The sequence below is a fragment of the Bombus impatiens genome, unplaced genomic scaffold (genome assembly GCF_000188095.3).
Source record: "Bombus impatiens unplaced genomic scaffold, BIMP_2.2 scf_0640, whole genome shotgun sequence".
Classification (NCBI taxonomy): Eukaryota; Metazoa; Arthropoda; class Insecta; order Hymenoptera; family Apidae; genus Bombus; species Bombus impatiens.
The window spans coordinates 2,769,316-2,790,877 of NT_177059.1; the positions used below are offsets into that span (position 1 = coordinate 2,769,316).

General features: G+C 41.6%; 1 protein-coding gene and 1 long non-coding RNA gene across 2 annotated transcripts in view; one reads left to right on the top strand and one right to left on the bottom strand.

The window, feature by feature from the left end:
• Positions 1-2,848, top strand: part of LOC112213384 — a 9,494-nt gene extending 6,646 nt beyond the window's left edge. The window contains exon 3 of the long non-coding RNA XR_002947287.2: positions 1,316-2,848. This is a non-coding gene — a long non-coding RNA (uncharacterized LOC112213384). The remainder of the gene's footprint in view (positions 1-1,315) is intronic.
• A 7,316-nt stretch (positions 2,849-10,164) lies between these two features.
• LOC112213377 lies at positions 10,165-16,622 on the bottom strand. Its single transcript, XM_033322455.1, has 4 exons — positions 16,586-16,622; positions 15,004-15,205; positions 12,284-12,597; positions 10,165-11,439 (listed from the first exon to the last, which is right to left on the bottom strand). Exons 1-4 carry the CDS (start codon positions 16,620-16,622, stop codon positions 11,015-11,017), a joined length of 978 nt encoding a protein of 325 aa, XP_033178346.1. The 3' UTR covers positions 10,165-11,014.
• Positions 16,623-21,562: the final 4,940 nt, after the last annotated feature.

Genomic DNA, 21,562 nt, shown 5'->3' on the forward strand with positions numbered 1-21,562 from the left:
GGTGTGGAGGGTGGGGGGGGGGGGGGGTAGTTTTGAGAGAGAGAGGAAGAGAGAAAAAAAAGAGTTTGGACGATAGAAGTGGTTTCTTCTCGCTGATTTGAAGTGAAAGAGGGTTATTCATGGTTTTTTTTTTCAAGATACTTCGTTTGTGTTGAACTCTGTTTGGTGAATTGACGAGTTGTTAATGGTTCATTGATTCTAGAGTTCGGAAAGATGAGTCTTATCGATGATTCGTAGTGTGAACTGAGCAGATCGAAGCGTTTAGTTCAAGCATCACGACAGATGTTTTCTTTTCTTATCTAGCGAAAGTGAAACGAAACTTAAAAATGTCTACTCATCTGCAAGATTCACAACGATGAATCGTATTGTCTGAAAAACTAAGTTTCGAGGCTTCGTCGTTTGACAGTGCAATTATTTTTCTTTCGAGAGATTCTTGATAATTTATACCATGTTTAATCCGACAATAATTTTGTGTTTTATAATAAAAGTAAAAATATGGCCGTAATTGCTGAAAACGTAAGGTCTTAAAAAATCGGTACTATTTATACCATGTGCGAATGTTTGTCTTGGAACATTTACCTTCTTATTTCTGTGCATAAATTTTCTCCAGCTTTCTGGTTTCGAGCGTTTTAACGAATAACAGTATATCAATGGACGCGACTCGTTTATCAAATCAGTTAATTTGGAATATTCCCGAGGGGGCCGCGTTTCGACCGTTCGTCGTTATCTTATAATAAAACATCTCGCATTGCGGTGAAATATTTCCCGGTCGGCGGTGATTAATTTAGTGCGAATAAAAAAAATGACAAAGGTTTATTTTAGCCACCGCAGCGACGTGCTTTATCGGTGCGTTGATCGAGCCGGGTTACCAGCCAAGTTCTGGTGCAACCTGGAGAACGGCATTCCATCGATTTCGTTGCAGCTGCTTGATCGTGAGTGTTCCCTAAAGTGTATAACCAACGATAGATGGATTTGTCAACAAATTTTTCTCCGAAGTTGTTACCTTACTGTTACTATTATTACGTAAATTTGTATTATTTTAAACAATTTAGCCGTATGAAGTTTACATTATTTTTAATTGTTAGTCACTGCTGAGGAGATGTTCTTATAGCAGTGAAGCTAAAATTAAAGTTAACTATTTATAATCATTTTGAAGTAATCTATTTACAGTATGGAAGGAACCGTAATTTATTAAATAGATTATTAAATGATAGAGCAGGACTAAACGCTACATCAATGAATAAATAAAGCTCGATGTGCAGCAGATATTATACAAAATAAAAATGAATTTTTCTATTTATTTTTTTTTTTACAGAAAAAAGAATTACGGTATTTGGTTCCAAAATGCGTGACACAGTCGTCTCTTCGTTATAAGAAAATTAATTCTCAAAAACATCTCACAATCAAGATTAAATTATACAGCTGCCAGCTGGAGCCTAAGTAACTCTACATCTTAGAGATAATATTCGTAACAGAGTTTCTTAGAAACGATGACTGGTGCTTTACAAGCAACAAGAACTTGACACAGCTTATGCAACATCTCGTTTAATGTCGAGAGTCACAATTCGATTATTCTCTAAACTTAAACAAGGCCGATCTATGTAAATGGAAAATTTCAGATACCAGACTCGATCACGAAGAAATGTTATTAGATTTTAATGATCGCGTAAGTGCAGCATACTTTAAAAGACGGAAACGTACGTTGCACGGTTCCCAGACGCGGCCAATTAATTCGGCAAACCGGGCAATTAGTGAAATTATTAATAAAAATCGTAATGAAGCTAAATCAACGGTGATAGAAGCCTTCCTGTGCGGTCGTCGGTGGGCCATTGTACGACCATGATGCACCGTTTAATAATCGGCAACGTCTTTCGAATTGTATGTCAATTGGCGACAATAATAAAATTCGACGATGGCGTCGAGACGTCGTTTGCCACGGTGTGTGCGTTCGTCTGCGCGAAAGTCGATTAGTTTGTCTCTTAATTAAAGACCTCGCGCGACTATCAGCTCGTCGTACCGCGTAAAGTGGATTTGGACAGTCGAGGAAATTTTGAATAACCACCGAAACATATCGTGATTCCTTTCGTAGACTTATTATGCCTAGCATGACAAACAATAATTAGATTGCAATGATAAAAAATTGTGCAAGGCGCAGAGGTACGCGTGAATTCACATAATACGCAAACATGCATAAAATATGCAAAATAGGTACAGCGCTCGTTATAACATTTTGTAGATGAAACAAATCTCTATCTAGACTTCGCTTCTTCGGTCGTGTTCATAAGGATATAAATTTGCATAAACATCCACACTCTTATGGTAACAGATTTATTACGTACGAAGTTCCATCGCGGCATCGTACTCTTCCTGTTCTAAATCTGACGAAACCCTATGCAGCTGGTTGAAACGAGAACGATCTTCTCCTACATAGCGAGAAGATCCGTGAAAAATGGCAAGATCGGCAAAGCCCAGGAGCGAGGTGGAAAAGGCAGGAAAAGTCCTGTCGGTGGATCCGTTCTAGGGACGACGATAATTCCGGTCGACGACGTCGGGACGAGAGTAATTGGCGGAAGGAAGGACCGGATGCAGCGCAGAGGGAAGAACGGATGGAACGAACGAGGACACGGAATGTAAAATGGCAAGAGTATTGGCTGCACGGAACGAACGAGACCACGCACAACTAAGATTATATTCTCATTAACTCGATCTCGGCGGGGAAATCATCGGGACGAATGGAAATTGCTCGCGGGATTGAATATTCGACGGTCTTCTTTCGGATCGAGCCCGAACAAGCAGAAGGATCTTGGATATTCCGCTCGGATGTCGATCCTCTCAATTTCCTCGAATAAGACGGATGAGACTGTTTTTTCTCCTTGGGAACTGGTTATGAAAGCTGGCAATCATTTTTTACTCGACGTTCGAGAATAATATTTTGTTGCACCGAGTTCATCAGAACGCCGTTGGATAATTATGAAAATAATGTTGCAAACGAAGAAATTTTAATTAACTCGTCAGGGTCCAAGCAGTGAAATCATTTCCAGAGATTGTATAAACGTATTTACCAAATAAAATGAGGGCGATAAGACACGACAAACGTATTAAAATAACAGATACGTCGCAAGAGGGCCGTCACACATCCGATACACGAAAAGGAATATACAAACTATGATCTAACGAGAAATATTTCATCGTGATGCTATAGGATACTTTAATTTCTTCAAGATTCATACAGTTGTAGCGTCCGAATGGAAGGAAAAAGAAAAGGCTGAAGATGAAAGGTTGGATTAAAGCAAAGTTGATTCTTGACGAGTTAAACAAATCGTCTTGGTTTTAATTGCGTAATTATGCTTCGTCGATATAAAATGTTGGAGATGACGACTCTCCAGAATATGGAAGTATTTTTATGAGTATAAAATGGATCGTTACAGCTAATTTAATCTTCTTGTACGAAAGTAATATAGAAGAAGAAAGGCAGAATTGTTTAAACTTGGAACATCGAGTTCCAAGTAGAATTTGTTAAGTGGTAGGTTTTCTTTTTTTTGTTTCAAGGCATCGAATATAGGTGCACAAAGGAGTCCGTAACTCGGAGAGACGCCTTCTTACCGGGAAGTCATCGAGTTCGTTTTCCACTTCGATGCCACGGTTCTCGAGATTGATGGAACGGGGCTCGGTGACAGGAAAATTGAAATCCCCCGCCTTCTTCTTCGCCTTAAAAGAATATTGTATATAAAAACGATGTCTGAGTTGCAGAAATTCTCCCGAGCGGTCGGATCTGGTTAAAATAAATTACACTGAAAAGAAGCAACTCGGAAGCGAACAAATTGTCAAGGATGCAATTCGCCGAAGCCTTGCACGTTACACATAATTGAGTTCTAACGAAGATACGGTTTCTCTATATTTGTAATTTATTTCTGGAAATTTGGAACACAGTTGCAAAATTTACACTTATTTCAAAAGTTTTACGTACGAATTTAAATTAACGTAATGATCACTCCAGAAATATAATTCTGTCAGATATAAAAAAATCTCTTTATTTACAATAAATATATAGTGAAATTGTTAAGTCGTTTTGTTTGGAATATCAAGTAAAATTCGCAGTTTCTTAACGAAACTCGAAAAACCGCCGTACTATGCGAAGAAACTGAAAAAGTCTACAACTTTTCCACCCTTTGTGAAAGAAACTACAACTTTCCTCCTTTTTGTCAATTTCCTTCTCCACATTCAACAGCTATCTTCCGTTCAAGCTGTTTTTCCGGTGAACGTGTCCGTTCGATGTAACGCGGCTGCGAGCCATCAAGGTCCCCAATAAAAGAGAGGCAATCGCGAAGAAAACGGAGCTTTGGAGCACGCGACAAAGGAGCTCCCTGTGAAATTCACGATTCCCTCGCGACTCTGCATAATCGAATGATTCTTCCGACGATGTCGGAACATGTGCGCTACGCCGTGTGACGTCACGGCCGAGATAAACGTTGGAAAGCTGATGGTTATGCAGGAGAACCGAATTTCTGGCCAAGGAATGAAAGAGAAAGACAAGACAGTTAGCATTAGGTTGTCCGAAAAGTGTCTTTCTTTCGCAAACGTGATTTTTACAACAGTGCACTTTCGTAGAAACGTGAAACCAACTCTGTGAAATGTCGCGGTGTTCATCTCGACAGAACGAAATGGATCGTACGTATTTTGACAAAATAATATAAAACAAGAAACGTTGTGCTATTTCCTGATAAAACAAAAGAAACTTTTCGGACAACCTAATACATTTACGATTAGCCATAAATAAATCTCGTACCTGTTGTCTCACCGACAGAAGGTACAAATTTTATTAACGAATTTCTCGCGCTTCTACTTGATTCTGTTTAATATCCAAGCAAAAGCGGTATCCGTTCAGACATCCCATTATTTGATCGACGTTCGTACTAAAAACGCCACGAAATTTTTTAACAATCCGATACTACCGTTTCGAAGATTTCGTTACAGCTTCTGCTTGAAATTAGAATCTGTCCCCGAGTGTATATACACGTTTCACTGTGGAATCAGCGAGATTTCGTGCGAGCGAAGAAAAAGGATGCGTAGGAGAAGCGAGAGAACGTGGAAGATGAACGAGACGAAGACCGGGAAGAAAGAAACGGGCAAACTATAGACGACGAACAACAGACACAGAGTGGAAAGGGATAGAACGACAAAGGGAGGAAACGTGAAAGCGCGATAGAGACGATAGTAACGTAGAAGATGAGAGAGGAAGCGAGAAGACGCTATGAAATTGGCAGTCTAATAAAAGAAGCCAGGGAGGAATCGACTGCAGTGGATCGATCCGAGACTGCATTTTCATCGTGATAACGATCGCTCATCAAGGATATACCTACTACTTCTTTTATCTCCTCTATTCTACTCCCTCCACCAGTTCTCCGATCTTTTAAAGCGATGATCATTTTAAGGTATCGCGGCATGGTCCATCTTTTCTTTTCTTCTTCGTCCACGTCCACTTCTTCTGCTTCTTCTACTAGCTTGTTCTTCTTGTTCCTTGTTTTTCCTAGCGGTGTTTTCTTTTTTTTTTTTTTTTCGTTCGAAATACTTTGTACTTTTATTCTCACCCAGAACGGGGCTCGTTTTTAATGATAGACTTTTTGGTCGACTGCCGCGGTGGCCCGTCTGTTACCGGGCCGGCCATTGTATCGGACCGATAATTAAACGTTGCCAAACGCGAACGCGCGCGAACGTTCATTTTGTACGCGATTACGCTAAACGCGATAGTTACTCTCCTCGCCGATTTCTGTCTCCTTTGCTGGATGATGAACGAGAAGAAAGACTGGGTTAGTGAATCTGTGTTTGAAGAATTGCTCGATGAATAATCGTTTAAGACGATACCCGGTCCTGAACGTTTAATAAATAACATTCAACACACTAACTTGCTAATAGGTGTATAAATCACAGACACTAAACTGACCAACTCCATCGAAGTTAATGGAGTGGTTTAAAAAAAAAAAAAAATGGAATTGATCGGTTCTACTACCCAATGGCTCGTATTATACCAACGACTGTAAATACACTAATAGTTGCAACCTATAAAGACTATAAGCTCGCACGTGTCGTTCGAAACAGCTACTCGCATTATACCGATTATTATTAATGCCACAATCTGTATTACACATCTTAAATGAGTCACACTCCATGGGGGCAATAAATCTCGCAATTACAATCCGGGAAAACGAGTCGCGGTAGTTACGAACACAGTATCGGACATGTTGCCGAGCAAAAGGTTGTTCACATCGAACGAGGCACAGTTAAAAACGGACGTTTCAACGAATCGGCGGAATTAATCGGTCTGTCGAGGCTAATCGAATGCTGGTTCGAGCGAGAGATGCCACTTAAGGGACGGAATATGCTCGATATCTTAATTTCGGACGGTGTCGTCGCGTGGAGCGTTTCAGTCAGGCGAAATGCACCCTGGAACCGGTTAACGCGACACGCTGCAAACGGATCTTTAATTTCGTATCGAGGTAATGAACGTCGGCCCGCGGAACTCGCCGTTTTCTCGATCGTCTGCGGAACCGTGAACGCAATCTCGCCGGGTTTTATTGGAGCTTCGGGCGATTCTAATGGCCCGTAAAGGAAAAGAGTTCGATACGAGGCGCGGATCTAAAGAGAGAGAGAAGTTTCGAGAGAGCTGAAGCTATGGCCGGAATCTACGGAGCTACTTTATTCGATCGGTAGAATCGCGATCGTTGCGGTCGAATTAAAACCGATCGAGGAAACGTCGTTAGTTTCTAATAACGAGACAGATAAAATCCGGACCTCTCTTTTTATTTAGGGATGCGTTCGGTGAAACGTGACTTGGATTATTCGTGGAAAGTGAACGTTCGAAGATTACGTAGTTTGTCTTAATTCTTCGAATAAATCTTGACCATTTTGGTTTCGCTCGCGATTGGAATTTAAATCGCAGATCTGCGAGGCTTAGAAGTTCAGAAGATTATTTTATCGAGTGGAAAATATAAAGATACGAAGGTAAAAAACAAGGAATTGAAAGGTTTAAGAGTAATTGAAAGGTACACGAGGGATTTAAAATTCTAAAAGTGGATTTGCAGTGCAACTGAAAGATCTTTCAGAAGACTATTCAGCACGTACTAAATTGCTTCAATGCAACAGTTTAACATGATAAATGGAGCATTCTTTCTATAGTTACGATGTTCTTAGGTTTCTTGGAAGTATTCGTGACCCGTGATACGGAGAGAGCTACATCGGATCCAAGAAAGCAAAATGATGGAAGGAAACCATACTGATAAAAGTGTCAGCGTTTCAATCGCGAGATATCGCTTGAATTTTTTAATTGGACCGTTATCTTGGTTAACAGTGCCCTTTGTTATTCTTCGATTCTTCGACAAGTCATGCTATATAACCGCTTTCGTTGTCTGTCATTGATACTTAATTTGCTCTCGTAACTTCCTGTATGAATTAAAATATTCTTGTCCAATCAATCTAATAGATTACGACTTCGATTCATAAAATAGATTTATGCCAGAAGATGTTTGTACTCAAAGTTTCATTATCGTTTATCATTATTATCGAATCTCTACTCCGTAATCCTATTCACATTTTCTCTTCAATCGTTGAACAAGCAAGTATCATCGACTTTTACGATCAGCAACATGCTCCGGGTTATCTACAACGTTGCTCGTACTCCAAAACATTAGTCGGATAAAAACGGATGGGTTCGATAATTTCCAAGGAATCGAAGAAATTGAAGGAATCGAGGAAATCCATATGGTTGCTCGAAACGATCGTTGAACACACAACGAGCAGAACATCTTCGATTTTTCTTTCTTCTCCACTCTCCGTGGCAATCAACATATCAATTTTCTATCTCGATGTTGCGCGTGTATTCGTTCTATCTTTCCTACTCTTCTAATCGTATTCTCGATGAGCGAAGAGAAGAGAAAAAAAGCGAAGAAAGGGGGAGGCGTCGCGATCTCATCAGCGAGCAACAAAGTCCTCTTTGTCTTGCAAGTCCGCGATTGTATTTGGCCGGCGCGCTGTTCGCGCGTTTCTCAGCCGCGTCTCGATCGAGTAAACACGCTAATCGATTTCAAGGATGAGGGAAAAGGAATGGACACGGCGGCGAGATAGGACGACGAAGAAACGTAAATCGAGGAAGAAAGGGACGAATCCTGGCAAGAAAGGGAATATTTATTTCGATCTTCTTCTAGAGATTTTATCACTTTGTAGCTCCATGTTGAATTCGACGATTGTAATTTGACACACAATTGCGTCAACGCAAGAAAAATTAGCTCTGGCAATTCCCAGCTTGCGACACTATATAGAACTTTCGCTAATTACGTAGCTAAATTACTGAGCGAAAGAAACCAGAAAGAAATTTTCCTCGTGAATTATGAGAACAATCATTGGATTTAAAAATATGAAAATATGAAAAATTGCATAATCTCCAAATATGGACTTAATAGAAGATAGTTTCATGCCTCATCGAATCGCAGGGAAGAATAATGAACACTTTTATGCTCGTTGTACGTCCTCTGTGTAGTCAAATTACGGAAGTAAAAAAGTCGTCGAGAACCAGAATTCGCTTAATCATTGTATTCGCGTAATTACTACGTCATAAGCGAATGTTCCCCCGCGTCATTATTTTCCCTTTAAAGTCCCTCCTTTTCGTTCATCCTCGTGTCCGGTTACTTCATCGAATCGCTGTCATTACTTCTTTACTCGCTCGTGGTTATGGACCGACGAAAGTACTTGCTGAAATACCTACTTAACTTGATCGCTCGTCTTCGAACATTGTTCTATTCGCTCTCACTCCATCGTCAAACCTATTCTTCCAATTATACAATGAATCCCTTCGCATGAAGTCTTCATTCTCGAAAAGTAAACTCTGATAGCTACAACCTCGATAGAAACTTCGACCATTCCAACAAACGCATTGACAATATATATTTTATTGTTTGATTATTTCCAATTCTTATAACGTCACGCACCATTCTATTAGTTGAAATAGAAAAAGAATGAAAAAGACGCGATTAACTTGATAAAGAGCACGACTACCGAAGAAAAGCTGGGAAAAACAAATTACTAGCGAAAGAAGAAGAGACAACAGGGGAAGGAGAAGCAAGGAGAACAGAGGTCGATCCTCCTGGCAGGATTCGCGGCGAAATCGGCGGTTAGAAACGGCCATGAACCATTTTCGCCCTACGAAGGAGCAGCGCACACAGCACAGACAAAATAAAAATGCGAGGAGGAACAGCGACCAGGCGCTCAAAGCGAGGGAAAGGGGATACTAGAGAGGACACGGGAGAGAAGAGAAAAGGAGAGACGAAGAGAAGAGAAGCCGGCCAACTTCTCTCACCCGGTTTGGGCTGGCTTGGCCTTCCAAGGGGCCAGCCTAGACTCACGATTCTCATCTCTTGTGCTGGTCCACCGCGAGACGAAATTCGTACGTTGCTTCTTCTTCTTCTTCTTCCTCGTCTTCTCCGTTTTCTTCTTCTTCTTCTTCATCTTCGTCTTCTTCTCGACATCCCTTTTAGTATCTTCTTCCTTCCACGTAAAAGGACGACAACTAACGCGTTCTCTCTGTCTTGTTCCTCGGGCCAGTCGCGATTTATTAGTCGAGCTAATTAATAGGCTAACTGGACACGGGTATGCGAGTATGCGTGCACGTCGCGTCGGTGCGAGTTTCGTGGAAATCGAGGTAACGATTCGCGATTTATTGCCGCGCGAAAGATTCATGGCTTCGGGCCGGGCGAGCTTTCCTTCGCAGCGATCTCCAAAAGCCTTTTTTCACCGAGAGGAATAGAAGGTCTAATGGCATCGACGCGATCGTAGCACTGGAATTCCTTTAATTCGGATGTTCCCGCGATGAGGGATCGATCCTTCGCAGCCAAATTCCTTTCAGCTCGGCCGCCGCGCTGCCACTGTAATTCGACGTTTCGATAGCACCGCCTCGAGACCGAACCATCACGATCACGCTTTGGTAAAAACTATGCCGCTGCTGGAATTCACGCGGCTACAATTCTCTGTTTACTCTGGGTGCCACAGATTGGTACATAATGAAACAAATAGCGCGTGTTCTTCTTTAGATTTTTTTTTAAGCAGCAAAGTTTGAATTATGTAAATTTTTATTAATTATTTTTTATCATAGTATCATTAAATATTAACGAAATATTATTAAACAGTAATATCGAGGAAAATCTTTGATCGGTTGTCTATCACAAAAAATTATACTTCTATCCACGTTTTCTCTGATTTCTGTAATATCCAAGAATTTACATACGTCTTTTATGATACTATACGAACAATTGCATCGTCTTAATATATCTTCAATTCTAAGAAACGCCAAATGTGCGGATTTTCTTGCTTTTAAATATTTGTACCGATCGAAGATTTATTTGCAACATTTAAATTACGTGATAAATAGCATTCATGAACTTCCGACCTCGAGATTATTACGAATTAAGCACATCCTATGTGATATATGGATTCCCAATAAACAGCGCATTATTCAACTTCATCAAGCGATAGTATGAAAATTTAGAAACCTGTTTAAAATCCAAAATTTAAAATTTTCCATTCTCAAAAGATTACAACCATCGTCTAAAAGGAAAACACCGTTAAAACTCAGAGAACCTTGAAGACTTTTCTCGATGTAAAACTTTCTAAAATAAAACTTTCCATCCCCATAATAGCTTTTTTCACACGGCTTCATTACAAGGTCCTCGCGTAGCAGAAACATTCTTGTCTTGGACTAAGGAGAACAAATAATTAAAAATACAAAAGTAAGAATTGCCTATTATTCAAATAATGTTCGCACCGATTGGAAACTATTCGTCTAAATATAAGATGAAAACTACTGTTACATCAGATGTTTCTCAATTAACTTTCCACCGGAGCGACAGTTTTTCAACATTGTTTCATTGCTTGAAACAGAAATATTTTTCTCTGAATCAGCGGAACAATTAACGACTTTCCATTGTCTGGGCATGAAATTTGAACGATTCGCGGACAAAACCAGCGCAGATTAATTCCGCGTTTCCGGTCTCTGTTGCTTTTCACAGGGTGTCCCCGTCCTGAGGCTCGTGTCACGGCACGTCAGTCGCACGCTGCTGCAATTCAACGTGAAATCTAAGGCGTCGTTCACACCGTTGCAAGCTTCGTCCTCCTTGGTTGTCTCCTTCCTCGCCTGGACGTTTCTCCGGCCCGTTTCCGGCCTCGATCTTCCGTTTCCTTCCGTTTCTACGCCGTCGTCGATCCTGCAGCCCGTACGATCGTGCTGCCTCATCGCGATCCGTATGGTGTGAGTCATTTCCGGGCTGGAGGATCGCGATTCGTGATCAGTCTCTACCTCCGAGTCGATATCGACGCGAACGTTTCCGGATATCTCGGCACAGATGCACTTGGTGACGTCTTGGAGATCGAGGTTCGATAATCGTGCACGACTCGGACCTGGAAACGAAAATCGAATGAGCGATGATCCAATTTTATGGTATTTAATTAATATTAATTTTTCTTTTCGTTCTTCTTCTGGTTCAGTTAGCGTAGAGAATGATTTATGGTCACAATGGGGAAATTTATACTTTGGCGTGGAAGATGGTAAGAAATTAATGGAGTGCAGTATGTTAGGCGTAGCGCCCGTGCACCTAGAGACTGCAACCTGTTTAACGTCAATGTAGGAAGTGGAGCTTAGTTACCGACTGATAATTTTTTATAATTGAATAATTTTGAATATTAATTTTTCTAGACGATATTGGTGCTATATCAGAGGATTATCGGCAATTTTATTACTTTTCAATAATTAAGTAAATTAGCAGATGAACTTTTTTACCGTACAGTGTTTTAAATATATGGCTGTAGGAAATATTCTACCATATAAAAAATAAAGTTAGACGTGTAAATTATTTCTCGCTGTTAGTCGAAAGTTGATCAACCAATTTCTGACTATACAAATTTACACAACATTTATCTAAAAAATGACCAAAACCATTTTGCAAATTTTACATCATCTGTATATTTAATCATACGGTTTTAACTCGTCCAAGATTTCTCGCAAATCGCTAATCGATACTTTTAACCATCTCGAACACCAATCAACCAGCATCTCGAAGCATGTTCCAAGTCTTCCAAAGCCCGTAAAGAGGCGAACAGGTTGTCGATGCTCGCTAATCTTCGTTTCTCGCGAATCGAACGAACTTCTAAAGGTCTGTGCATAAAACAGATTCCCTTACGCGCTCGCGAATACCAGGAATGCCACTGAGTAAACGTTCGCCAGAACTGCAGACTTTGAATTGACCTTGGACGATGTTCTTCGTGCATTCTTCGAGGGTTGGAGCTCCTTTCGTGCATTCCAGGAACTCTTTGCCTCTTCTGCGTCCAGACTTCCTCGACGATCTCTTCCTTCTTTCGAGCTCCGACTTCGTCCCTGCGTCGTTCGGCGTGACCTTATCCAGGAGTTCGTCCAGAACGTCGTCCTTGGTTTCGACGACCTTGGTCCGTGCACTTGCCTGTGATTCGATCAAAGGAATCGAAGACTCTGGAAGCTCCAGAGAGACGATCGTCAGGAAAGGTGGCCTCTCCTTCCGGATCCTCTCCAGCCACGACCTATAACTGTTTCATTTTCACGATCACGATTACAGCGTGGATCAGGAGCTGACTGAATTAGACTCAATTTTCTGCTTGGGAAATTGAGTTTCGTTTTAAGCATGGAATTGATACCATCGTCATTGATACCACGCTGCTCGTCTTATTCGAATCAATCAGTGTAAGCCTTGGTAGCTCTGTTTGCTGTGATTTGATTTTCGCTCTTTACTCTTCTGATTTTTAAAAGATATGGAAAGAGTATTACTTTAGGGTAGATTAATTAATTTATTTAGAACGTCTTTGATTAGTAATTAATGTATTTATTTTTTAGATTTGTATATTTAGAACGTCTAAAAATTGAAAGTTTTGTTGCAATTACTATATAGCATAAAATACATTAAAATTACTTTTTATCGAATACCAAGAAAGATAGAAGGAATCGATTGATCTACCATTTTCTAATCTTTTTTTCAATTTCTCGTGTTTTCGAGTAAACAATAATTGGTTTCCAAGAGCTTTTCAAATGTCAGTCGTGATTTCAAGTAGGAAGTACTACGAGGAAGTTGCAAGGGAAGCGAAGTAACAGAGTAAAAAGAGAAACGAAATTGTGTGAAAAGATGAAGCAGTAGCACTTCGACAACGAGAAGAGCTTCATCATGATGAAGTTACCGACGCTTTTCAAATTCACTTCCTAACGATCTTCCTTCACGATGACTTCTCGTCGTTTGAAAAGAACCAGCCTAACGAAATGATACACTTCATCTTCGAGATCGTAGAAGCGTTCGACTATTGTAAAATACTAAATATCGTTTCTGTTATAATACACACAGGAATATCTTAATAATATACACAATGTATATTTAAATGTCCAATTCGTCCATTTTATACCAAGTTACGCAACTTAAGGACGAACTATAAAAAATTCGGATCTGTTGCTTCTGCAAATTACTAAAAACACACAGATGCCTTTGATAAAATTAATGTTCACTTTTACTAAGATCAACATATAATTATTATTATGCTGTGAATTTTTTAATATATTTTCTTTATCTGGTAGCGTTAAGTAACAATGAAACAAAGAAAAGTAAAATGAACTCAATGGTAGATCGTGACTCTATACAGCTAACAAAAATCTTTCAACGATGAAAACTTTCAAATTAGAAATTTCTCGCTTTATTGGATTATCTAGAAGATTTTATCGCCTCGAGTGAATTGAAAACAATCGGCTCGTAGCAAAGCAGACTCGGTACAGGACAGAAAACGTGGGATAGGAACGCGTCCGAAAGCGGTCGATAAATGGGCCACGATAACGAAAGCAACGGGAGGCGACGAAGAAGAAGGAATTCTTTCTGAGAGACGGCTGATCCACGCTGGTGGTGGATTCACGAGAAACGAGAGCACGTCCTAAACTCGCAATAAACTCGGTAACCTTGCCTCGGATCTCGAGCTGTCCCGGGGTCAGCCTCGAAATATAATACCGTGTTCGTGTTCACCGGAACGTCCCGTTTCGAACTGAAGAAAAAGACGAATTCCCGGAGCGCAAGCATTTGGAACAATGAGACGGCACTCTAGAGACTCTGGATAGACGAAGATAAAAGAGAGAAGAACGTCGACGATAATGACGTTCAGATAGACGTTCGTGCTTTCGATGCGATAGCTGCTTTAATAACGTTATAATGCCGGCTGCGAGGGCACGATCGCCTTCGAGGCTTTATTAAGTCGCGCGGCACCGATCGTTCCTTCTGTCCCGACAGTTAAATTTTAGTGCGTTTAATTACGGGTTCCTACGTCACATTAACGGGCCAAGCGGATCCTCGGGTAGCGAACAACGTTGACTAGGTCGAAGTTTCGGTTAATCGCCTAGGAAATCCTGTCTCTGGGGATTCATCCGTCTCTCAAAATTGTTGTTTCGCGATTATAGGCGGAGGAAATTGTAATATCATGCTTCTTCCCTTTAGAACGACGAATCAGTTAAGTGTAAATGAGTAAATTTTGCAACTACAAAATATTGTTCATTAACATACGTCGTACAGAATTTTTGTAACAAAATGTATGTAATGAAAACGCGCTGCTTTGCTAGAACTGTCTAATCTAATAAATTAATATAATTAAATGATATGGATAATCGATCAAATCATATTGGAGGAATAAGTTAGCTCATGGACAATCTTTCCTATATAGAAATTTCCTTCTTTCAAAATGATCGCTCTGTCAACTACTGGTTTTACGAGTACAAAGCAGTTTTCAGAGGAAATATTTCGATCTACAGGAAATACATGTCCGAATATACACTACATGAAACATCGATAGCGCAGAGCGACTATCGCGTCCCGAGTGACTCGCATCGATCGCCGATGCACCGAGGGAATTCCGAAGTTCACCGCAGATCAGTGACAGTGCACGTGCGGTCTCGGTTGCTACAAGAGAGAATACCTCGAGGATCTCCTGGAGGAGGGCACGTAACCGGTGGTAGGATGACAGATATGGCGTGCCGGAGACTGTGACCTTGAACTCGAGGGTTCCCTCGCGCTCCTGGGGTCCTCAAGCGTGAGGCGCCGAATGTAGAGTCCTGGCACCTCCTCCGCAAGCTGATGTCTTCTCCTGTACGAAGCCACAGTGACTGGTCCAACCGATTCTCACCATCGATCATCCGCACGTCGTTCTCCTCTTTCTTTTACCACGTTCTTCGTTCTTCTCTTTTTTATACTTCTTTTTCCTCCCTCTGCTTCTTTTTATCTTCACAGAGAAACAGTGAGGTTGAACTCGAACGAAATGACCTTGAACCGTGATCTTGAGACGGCCAATGCAATCGCGGAGGAGACTTTTCGTTGGAGAAAGTTGAAGAGTTTCCGACAGCCGGCGTTGTTGCAACGAAACGTTAATGGTCGACGATGATCAGATAGCCAGATCGTTCGTTCGGTTTTTCTTCGCAAGATCCGGGTAGATCATCCGTTGTGGATCATCGAGTAGCGTGTTTTAGCAGCATGGCAACATCGTTTGGAAATTCAAGCGGTGCCGGGTCGATCGACGAAGAGAACCTACGGGTAATTGCATGCGGTTCGATTAAATTGTCCTACTAGGTTGCGAAACGTGAGGCTAACCGGTCCATGGAGATCGTGCGAGCTTGTTTCTACAACGATCGCTGCTTTTGTGCCGAGATTGTAACGATCATTAACGAGATCCATGATATCAACCGAGAGGAATTATTAACGCTAGTTTATTGAATGAGGGAGGAACTGTACTGTCGTCGAGTTTAAACACAACCATTACAGGTTAGTAAGATGATAAGACGATCGTCCATGAATAGACTTAACACCTATTTTCTGTTCTCTAACTTTAACTGCTGCGATATCTATCTATGTTCCTTAAACAAGCAGCTAAATAATTTATTACATTTTGGTGATAATGAATTTGCGAATTATCTATATATTCTACACAGTTGGAAGTTTCTATTCGATTAAGAAAATTTCAGTGTATTTAAATAGATTAAACAAAATTTTTCCTAGTATTCCAATAGTCGTACAAATTGTCAAATCCAAAACTATTTTATCAAAGAGACGATGTTTGCTAGCAAAGTTAAAGGTTAAGAGGTTAACACTGTCCCAATAGCGCAACTTTGACGCACCAGTCACGGTGGCGTCTTCCAATATAGCTCATCCGACATTCCTTTGACACTCCGAATATCCTGTTTCCCGCGATTCATCAACGCGAGGGTATACAGGTCGATCGAGAATCATCGCGGCGGCCGTATCAAACGGTACGTCGGTTTCTGGTAATTCCCGATCAGCAGGTGGTCCGATTTCGGTAGACAGAGGTGGCGGTCGCGCGAGGACCGGCTTTCGAGACCGTGGCAACGCATTAAAAGCGTTGTTTAGCAGGCTATTTCGAATGTTGTTCCTCCTGTTCTTGGCTGCTGGCCAACGCGCGTGGGATAGATTAACTCTCTCTCTCTCGACCATAAGCTCTAGTGTCAGAGCTACTTGCCGCCGGGGATCTGTCCGACTGACTGACTGACCGGTCTCGATTTTTTGAAGGAATTCCTTCTCTTTCATTCTGTTCTCGCTCGTGTTTCACACCGGACCACCGGTACCGTTCCAACGAAACGGCCATTAATTCGTAACGATGTTTCGCGCGTGCGTTCCGGCCTCGAGTTAATCGGCGAAGGAACGTTAATGGCGATAAAATTGGTGATTAACGGGAGCGCCGCGAGCTATGTTAATGGGTCCCAGAGGGAATTTCGTTGTTCGGTAGCCGACGATATCAGAACGGCGTTCAGCTTTTAATTACAGTCGCATTCGCCAAGCTGAACGCGAGATTATCGCGTGTACTATGTTTATTTGGTCGTTTGCCGATCTCCCGCTAGAATTGTATTTGTACAAGGGAATTTGAATGATCCTGGATCAATTGGAAGATTTATTGCGCCTAAAGTATGTCCTTTTCTTTTCTCTTTTCCGTATAGAGAAGAGTTACGTACACAGGGGAATTTAAGAAACAAACGTTACTTTTGCAAATGTAAATGTATTCAGTTAGGGTTGCAATGTTAATTGAATGCGATTTGCTGGTAAATTTATATCTTTACGGACGTAACTAAAGCAATGAAATCTAAGGTAACGTAAATTGTCTCATTAACTTTGGATATTCTACGTAATTTTGTACATTTTTCTGTAAACTTTTCTTCTTTCTTCTCTCTCCTTATTCCCTTCTCAAGATAATTCTAATAATTACATAACACAATGACATTTTCCACGATCCCGAACAAATGATCTCCAAACATCCCGAGGCGGTCTGTGCGCCTGTATATCTGGATACTCTCGACCATTCGTTTCGTGGTAAAACAATGTATTGCGAAAAGCGAAAGGAGCACGCGGCGATCGAGGAACGTAACGGTCCGGGACGGAGCCGATGGAGATTAAGAGCCGATTAAAATTCATGGCGTGTCAGCCGGTATAATTCGATTTCGTAGGTGTTCGTGCAGATCGAGTTACCCGACTTCTACGGCCGATTTCTTTTTTCGAGCAGAAACGCGAAACAGCCGATGGCATGGGACCACGTCGAGGACTCTACTCGCGGGAGAGACAAATCCCTGTGACGTCTATTAAAATTGAAACGTGGCTCATTATCGATTCGTCACGCTAACCGAGCGTGAGGACAGCGCGACTTACGGATTCCGCTTGGATCGTATTACGCGGCATCTGATCGTTTCCTTGGACCAAGGACGCGCCTCACGATGATAATGCAAGATGATCGGTTCACGTCGACGCGAACCACTGTCGAGAGCGGTTGAAAGCGTCCGAAGCTACTTGGTTCACGTTAAAACGAAGATTCTATTCCGGTGAAACGAACAGTGGACGACGAGAGTCGTGATTCCTGTCCCACACGAAAGAAGCGATTTCGTTTCATTTCACGAACGTTAGCTGAAGTGACGTTACACGAGACCAAAGAATTTGGACTGAAATGTGGTAAAAGAGATACGCAGAGAGTAAAACTATTTTGAAGATTTTAAAGTTTGCTGTTGACGTTGGACGAAATGACGATATTGCAATAAAAATTTTGCAATTTCTTTTAGTTTTCGCTCGCGTTCTTCATTTTTTCTCACAAAGCACATTCTCGAATTTATTAATTAACATTCTGATAGCGAAGATTCCACTACGTAAGATTACCGTACAGAACCAGAAATCTTTTTAAATTCGCGAAAAACCCGAACAAACCAACCGAACAACCATTACACGAGACAAGCAAGCTGTTCTTAATTTGGAAGAAAATATACTCCGTCCTATTCATCGATTACCACGGAATAAGCTCTTCCATCGTGTATTCTTGCAGCGTTACTCATACGATGCTCTCTGGGGGATCAATAAATAAATCGAATACAGCGGACGGAAACGTTGTCCAACGAGCGCCACGAGCAATTTCATCGAACCGATGTACCACACTGAGAAAGCAAGAATCAATTTATAAAGGGGAATCGGACTTTCATCCAGCTCCATCATCAAAAGATCACCGTCCGGCCGATTCCCAGATCGATCTTCGTGGGTGGACCAACGAAGGTAAGCCTGATTCGCAAAAGAACGAAGACGCGCGAAACAAAACGCGCTTAGGCTCGGCGAACGGAGGAGCGGAAACTCGGGTGGGGAACGAGAATGCCAAGGCACAAATAGAATAGCTCTACCGGCGGAAAGCAGAGGCACAAGCGAAGGAACAGGACAGGAAACAGAGAAAGTTAGCGAAACAGAGGAAGATGCCAATCTCTTCGCGGAATATGTTTACATTAAAGGCGCGCCTTGAAAAAAAGGCCGGGACGAACCGCAAACTGCTTAACGAGTCCTGCTCCTTCCACCCCCGACCCTTCTTCAGCCTTTTCTCTCTATACTATACTGCCACGAAGTTGCATCGCGTGTGCACCCACACACCGAGATCGCGAGTAGATAGCGATGGACTCGAGTGGCGGCGAATTGTTGAAAATTATGACAATCTTCGTTCCATTTATATCTGGAAATTTAAACGTGCAAAAATACACAGAGTGTAGATAATACGGAAATATATGAAATTTCCAGAGGAAACTTCTCGTTCTGATGTTTAGACGATGAAACGAATTTATTCAGATTCTAGATCTTTAATACTAATTGTTAATCCCATTCCTAGAACTATAAACTCGCATAAAAATTCATAGTCTACTCATCAAGATTATACGCTTGCCAATTTTCCACCCTCTTGCAAGCCTACGAAATTTCTAATTCTCGTCGTGAAGAATTTCTCTCTCGAAAATTGCTTAAAAAGCTCGCGACTTAAAAGACCGAGCACACATCGTCGTGGCTGGTTCATGCACACAATTCACTGTGCTCTTTTCTTTCCTTTTTCGCGTCGCCGACGAATTTAACGCGCAATGTGTCCAGCGTGTGTGGACGAGAGCGAGCGCGCGGCCGCGCGATTCACTAGCGCTTCGGGGCGAATTTTAATTTTCACGAGCGGGATGCCCTCCCTGTGTATTGTCATTAGAGAGAGGCCAACGACGGCCAGCAAGGGGGAAAAGTCAGGCCACGAATTATGGGCCGTGAAAGGGGACGGGAGAGTAGCAGAGAGAGAGAGAGAGAGAGAGAGAGAGAGAGAGAGAGAGAGAGAGACATCCACGGTGTTATTAGATTTCTTGCAAATTACTCGCGCGTCCCATTAACGAGTCCCATCTGTCTGGATTACGAGGCGAGCTCGGCCGAGCTCCGTTCCGCGTCCTCTCGACCCCGCCGAGCGATTTAAAGCGTTATTCTCTCTCTCGTCGTTGCTCTCCTCGTTTCCTTCCTCGTTCTTTCGGGGTTCGTGAATCTTTTCCTCTTTTTTTCATTCCCATCCGCGTGATCTCGGAAGCTGCTGTGAAATGGCGCAACGATTGAAGGATCTACATTGCTATCGTCAATTCTTTTCTTCTTATTGTTGCAGGAGATTTGTTACAAATAAGGACGAATACGTGGTGTTTTTAACATTGTGTGTGGGACTTCTAGCGGGTGAATTTCGTGTTTACGTAAATGGAGAATTTTTGTCGTTCCTCCAGTCAGAGGTAACAATTGTTGTTAAAGTAAATTCGAAATTGGTTATTACGAGAATAATTGGCTAATTTTAGCAGAGAGGGTATATACATAGAAAGAGTTATGCGGATGTTAGATGTTGTTTTATTGCTTGTTACGCATGAACTTACTACAACGAATGGGATAATGTGTGCCTATATGTTTTCATTTTCACGTTTCACATTAATCGAAGATAAAATTCGTGAAATAAAATTCTTACAAGAGAATCTCAAATTCAAAATTTTTTCGATCGGTGAATCATTTCAGACTACCATTAATTTATTATTTACTATACGCGTATAATTAAACAAGACGTTGTATCGTGTCCGGTGGAGGGGGCGCGAATTAAGGCGGATTTGCAGAAAGAGCGTGGTCACTCCTCGGAGAGACCACCCAGCGCGGTGGTCGAAGGTATCGCGATATCGTATCGATCTTTCCCCCGTGGCCCGAAACACACACGCTGCTGCGGGGGAGAGAAAAAAAAACAAGGCAATTTCCGAAAGGAAACACGTGAAATCGATAGCCGCTCCGGGTTCGAGCGCGCCCGGGACTTTACGACTCTCTCGGAGAGCTGCGTGGAAAAGTCACGACCACGCGGGGAAACACCGCGGCAGACGAGGGGGTGAAAGAATTGGAAAAGTGGAAATAGTCCCGGCGAAATTGCTAAGTCGAAATGGGCTTCCTTGAAACTTTCGTAGACGCCGTTGTCGTGGGCTCTTCGATTTTATCGGGCCGAGTCGAATGGCCGTGTAACTGTGGTAATGGTCGCGGTGAACGTGGAGGAAAATTTGGGGAAACAAATATATTGGCCAGCCAGTGTGTTCCGTTCGAATGTGTAGGTTTGGATGAAATGTAAATTCAAATCCGTGTGAAGACAACTTTTTATGGACAATTTTAATTCATACGCCGAAGCATGTGTACAAGTAGTTGAGTAGAAGTTACGAAATACTATATTGGATATTTTTTATCGCCAAATAAATAAAGATCGTCGTGATTAACCTGCCTATAAAAAGCATAAATGTGGTGAAAAAAATTAAATTGCATATTTTTGTATAGCCTGAAGATTCATATAGTGGGCAGTTTGGTAAAGTTTATGAATTACAGTATAAAGTTATCTTATCTTATGAACAGTTTAATCTTACCAATCGCCCTGTATATATTTTGAAGCACGCTGACAGAGAAGAGAAACCGCGAAAAAAATTAATTTCAAGGCATTAAATATTTTTTCTCTTCTTTTTTAACGCTATTAAATGGCAAATTCTAAGGCATTAAACGTAATCGAGACAACGTGGGATAACGTTTATGAGATCGAAGAGCTACTTTATTACAGTGAAGCGCGAAATGTTGTGTAAAATCGTTCCGCAAAACATGCGAAAGTACCTAGTTCGATATCAGATTGAAACTAAAATTTACGAGCGAAAGAGAAAGAAAAAAGA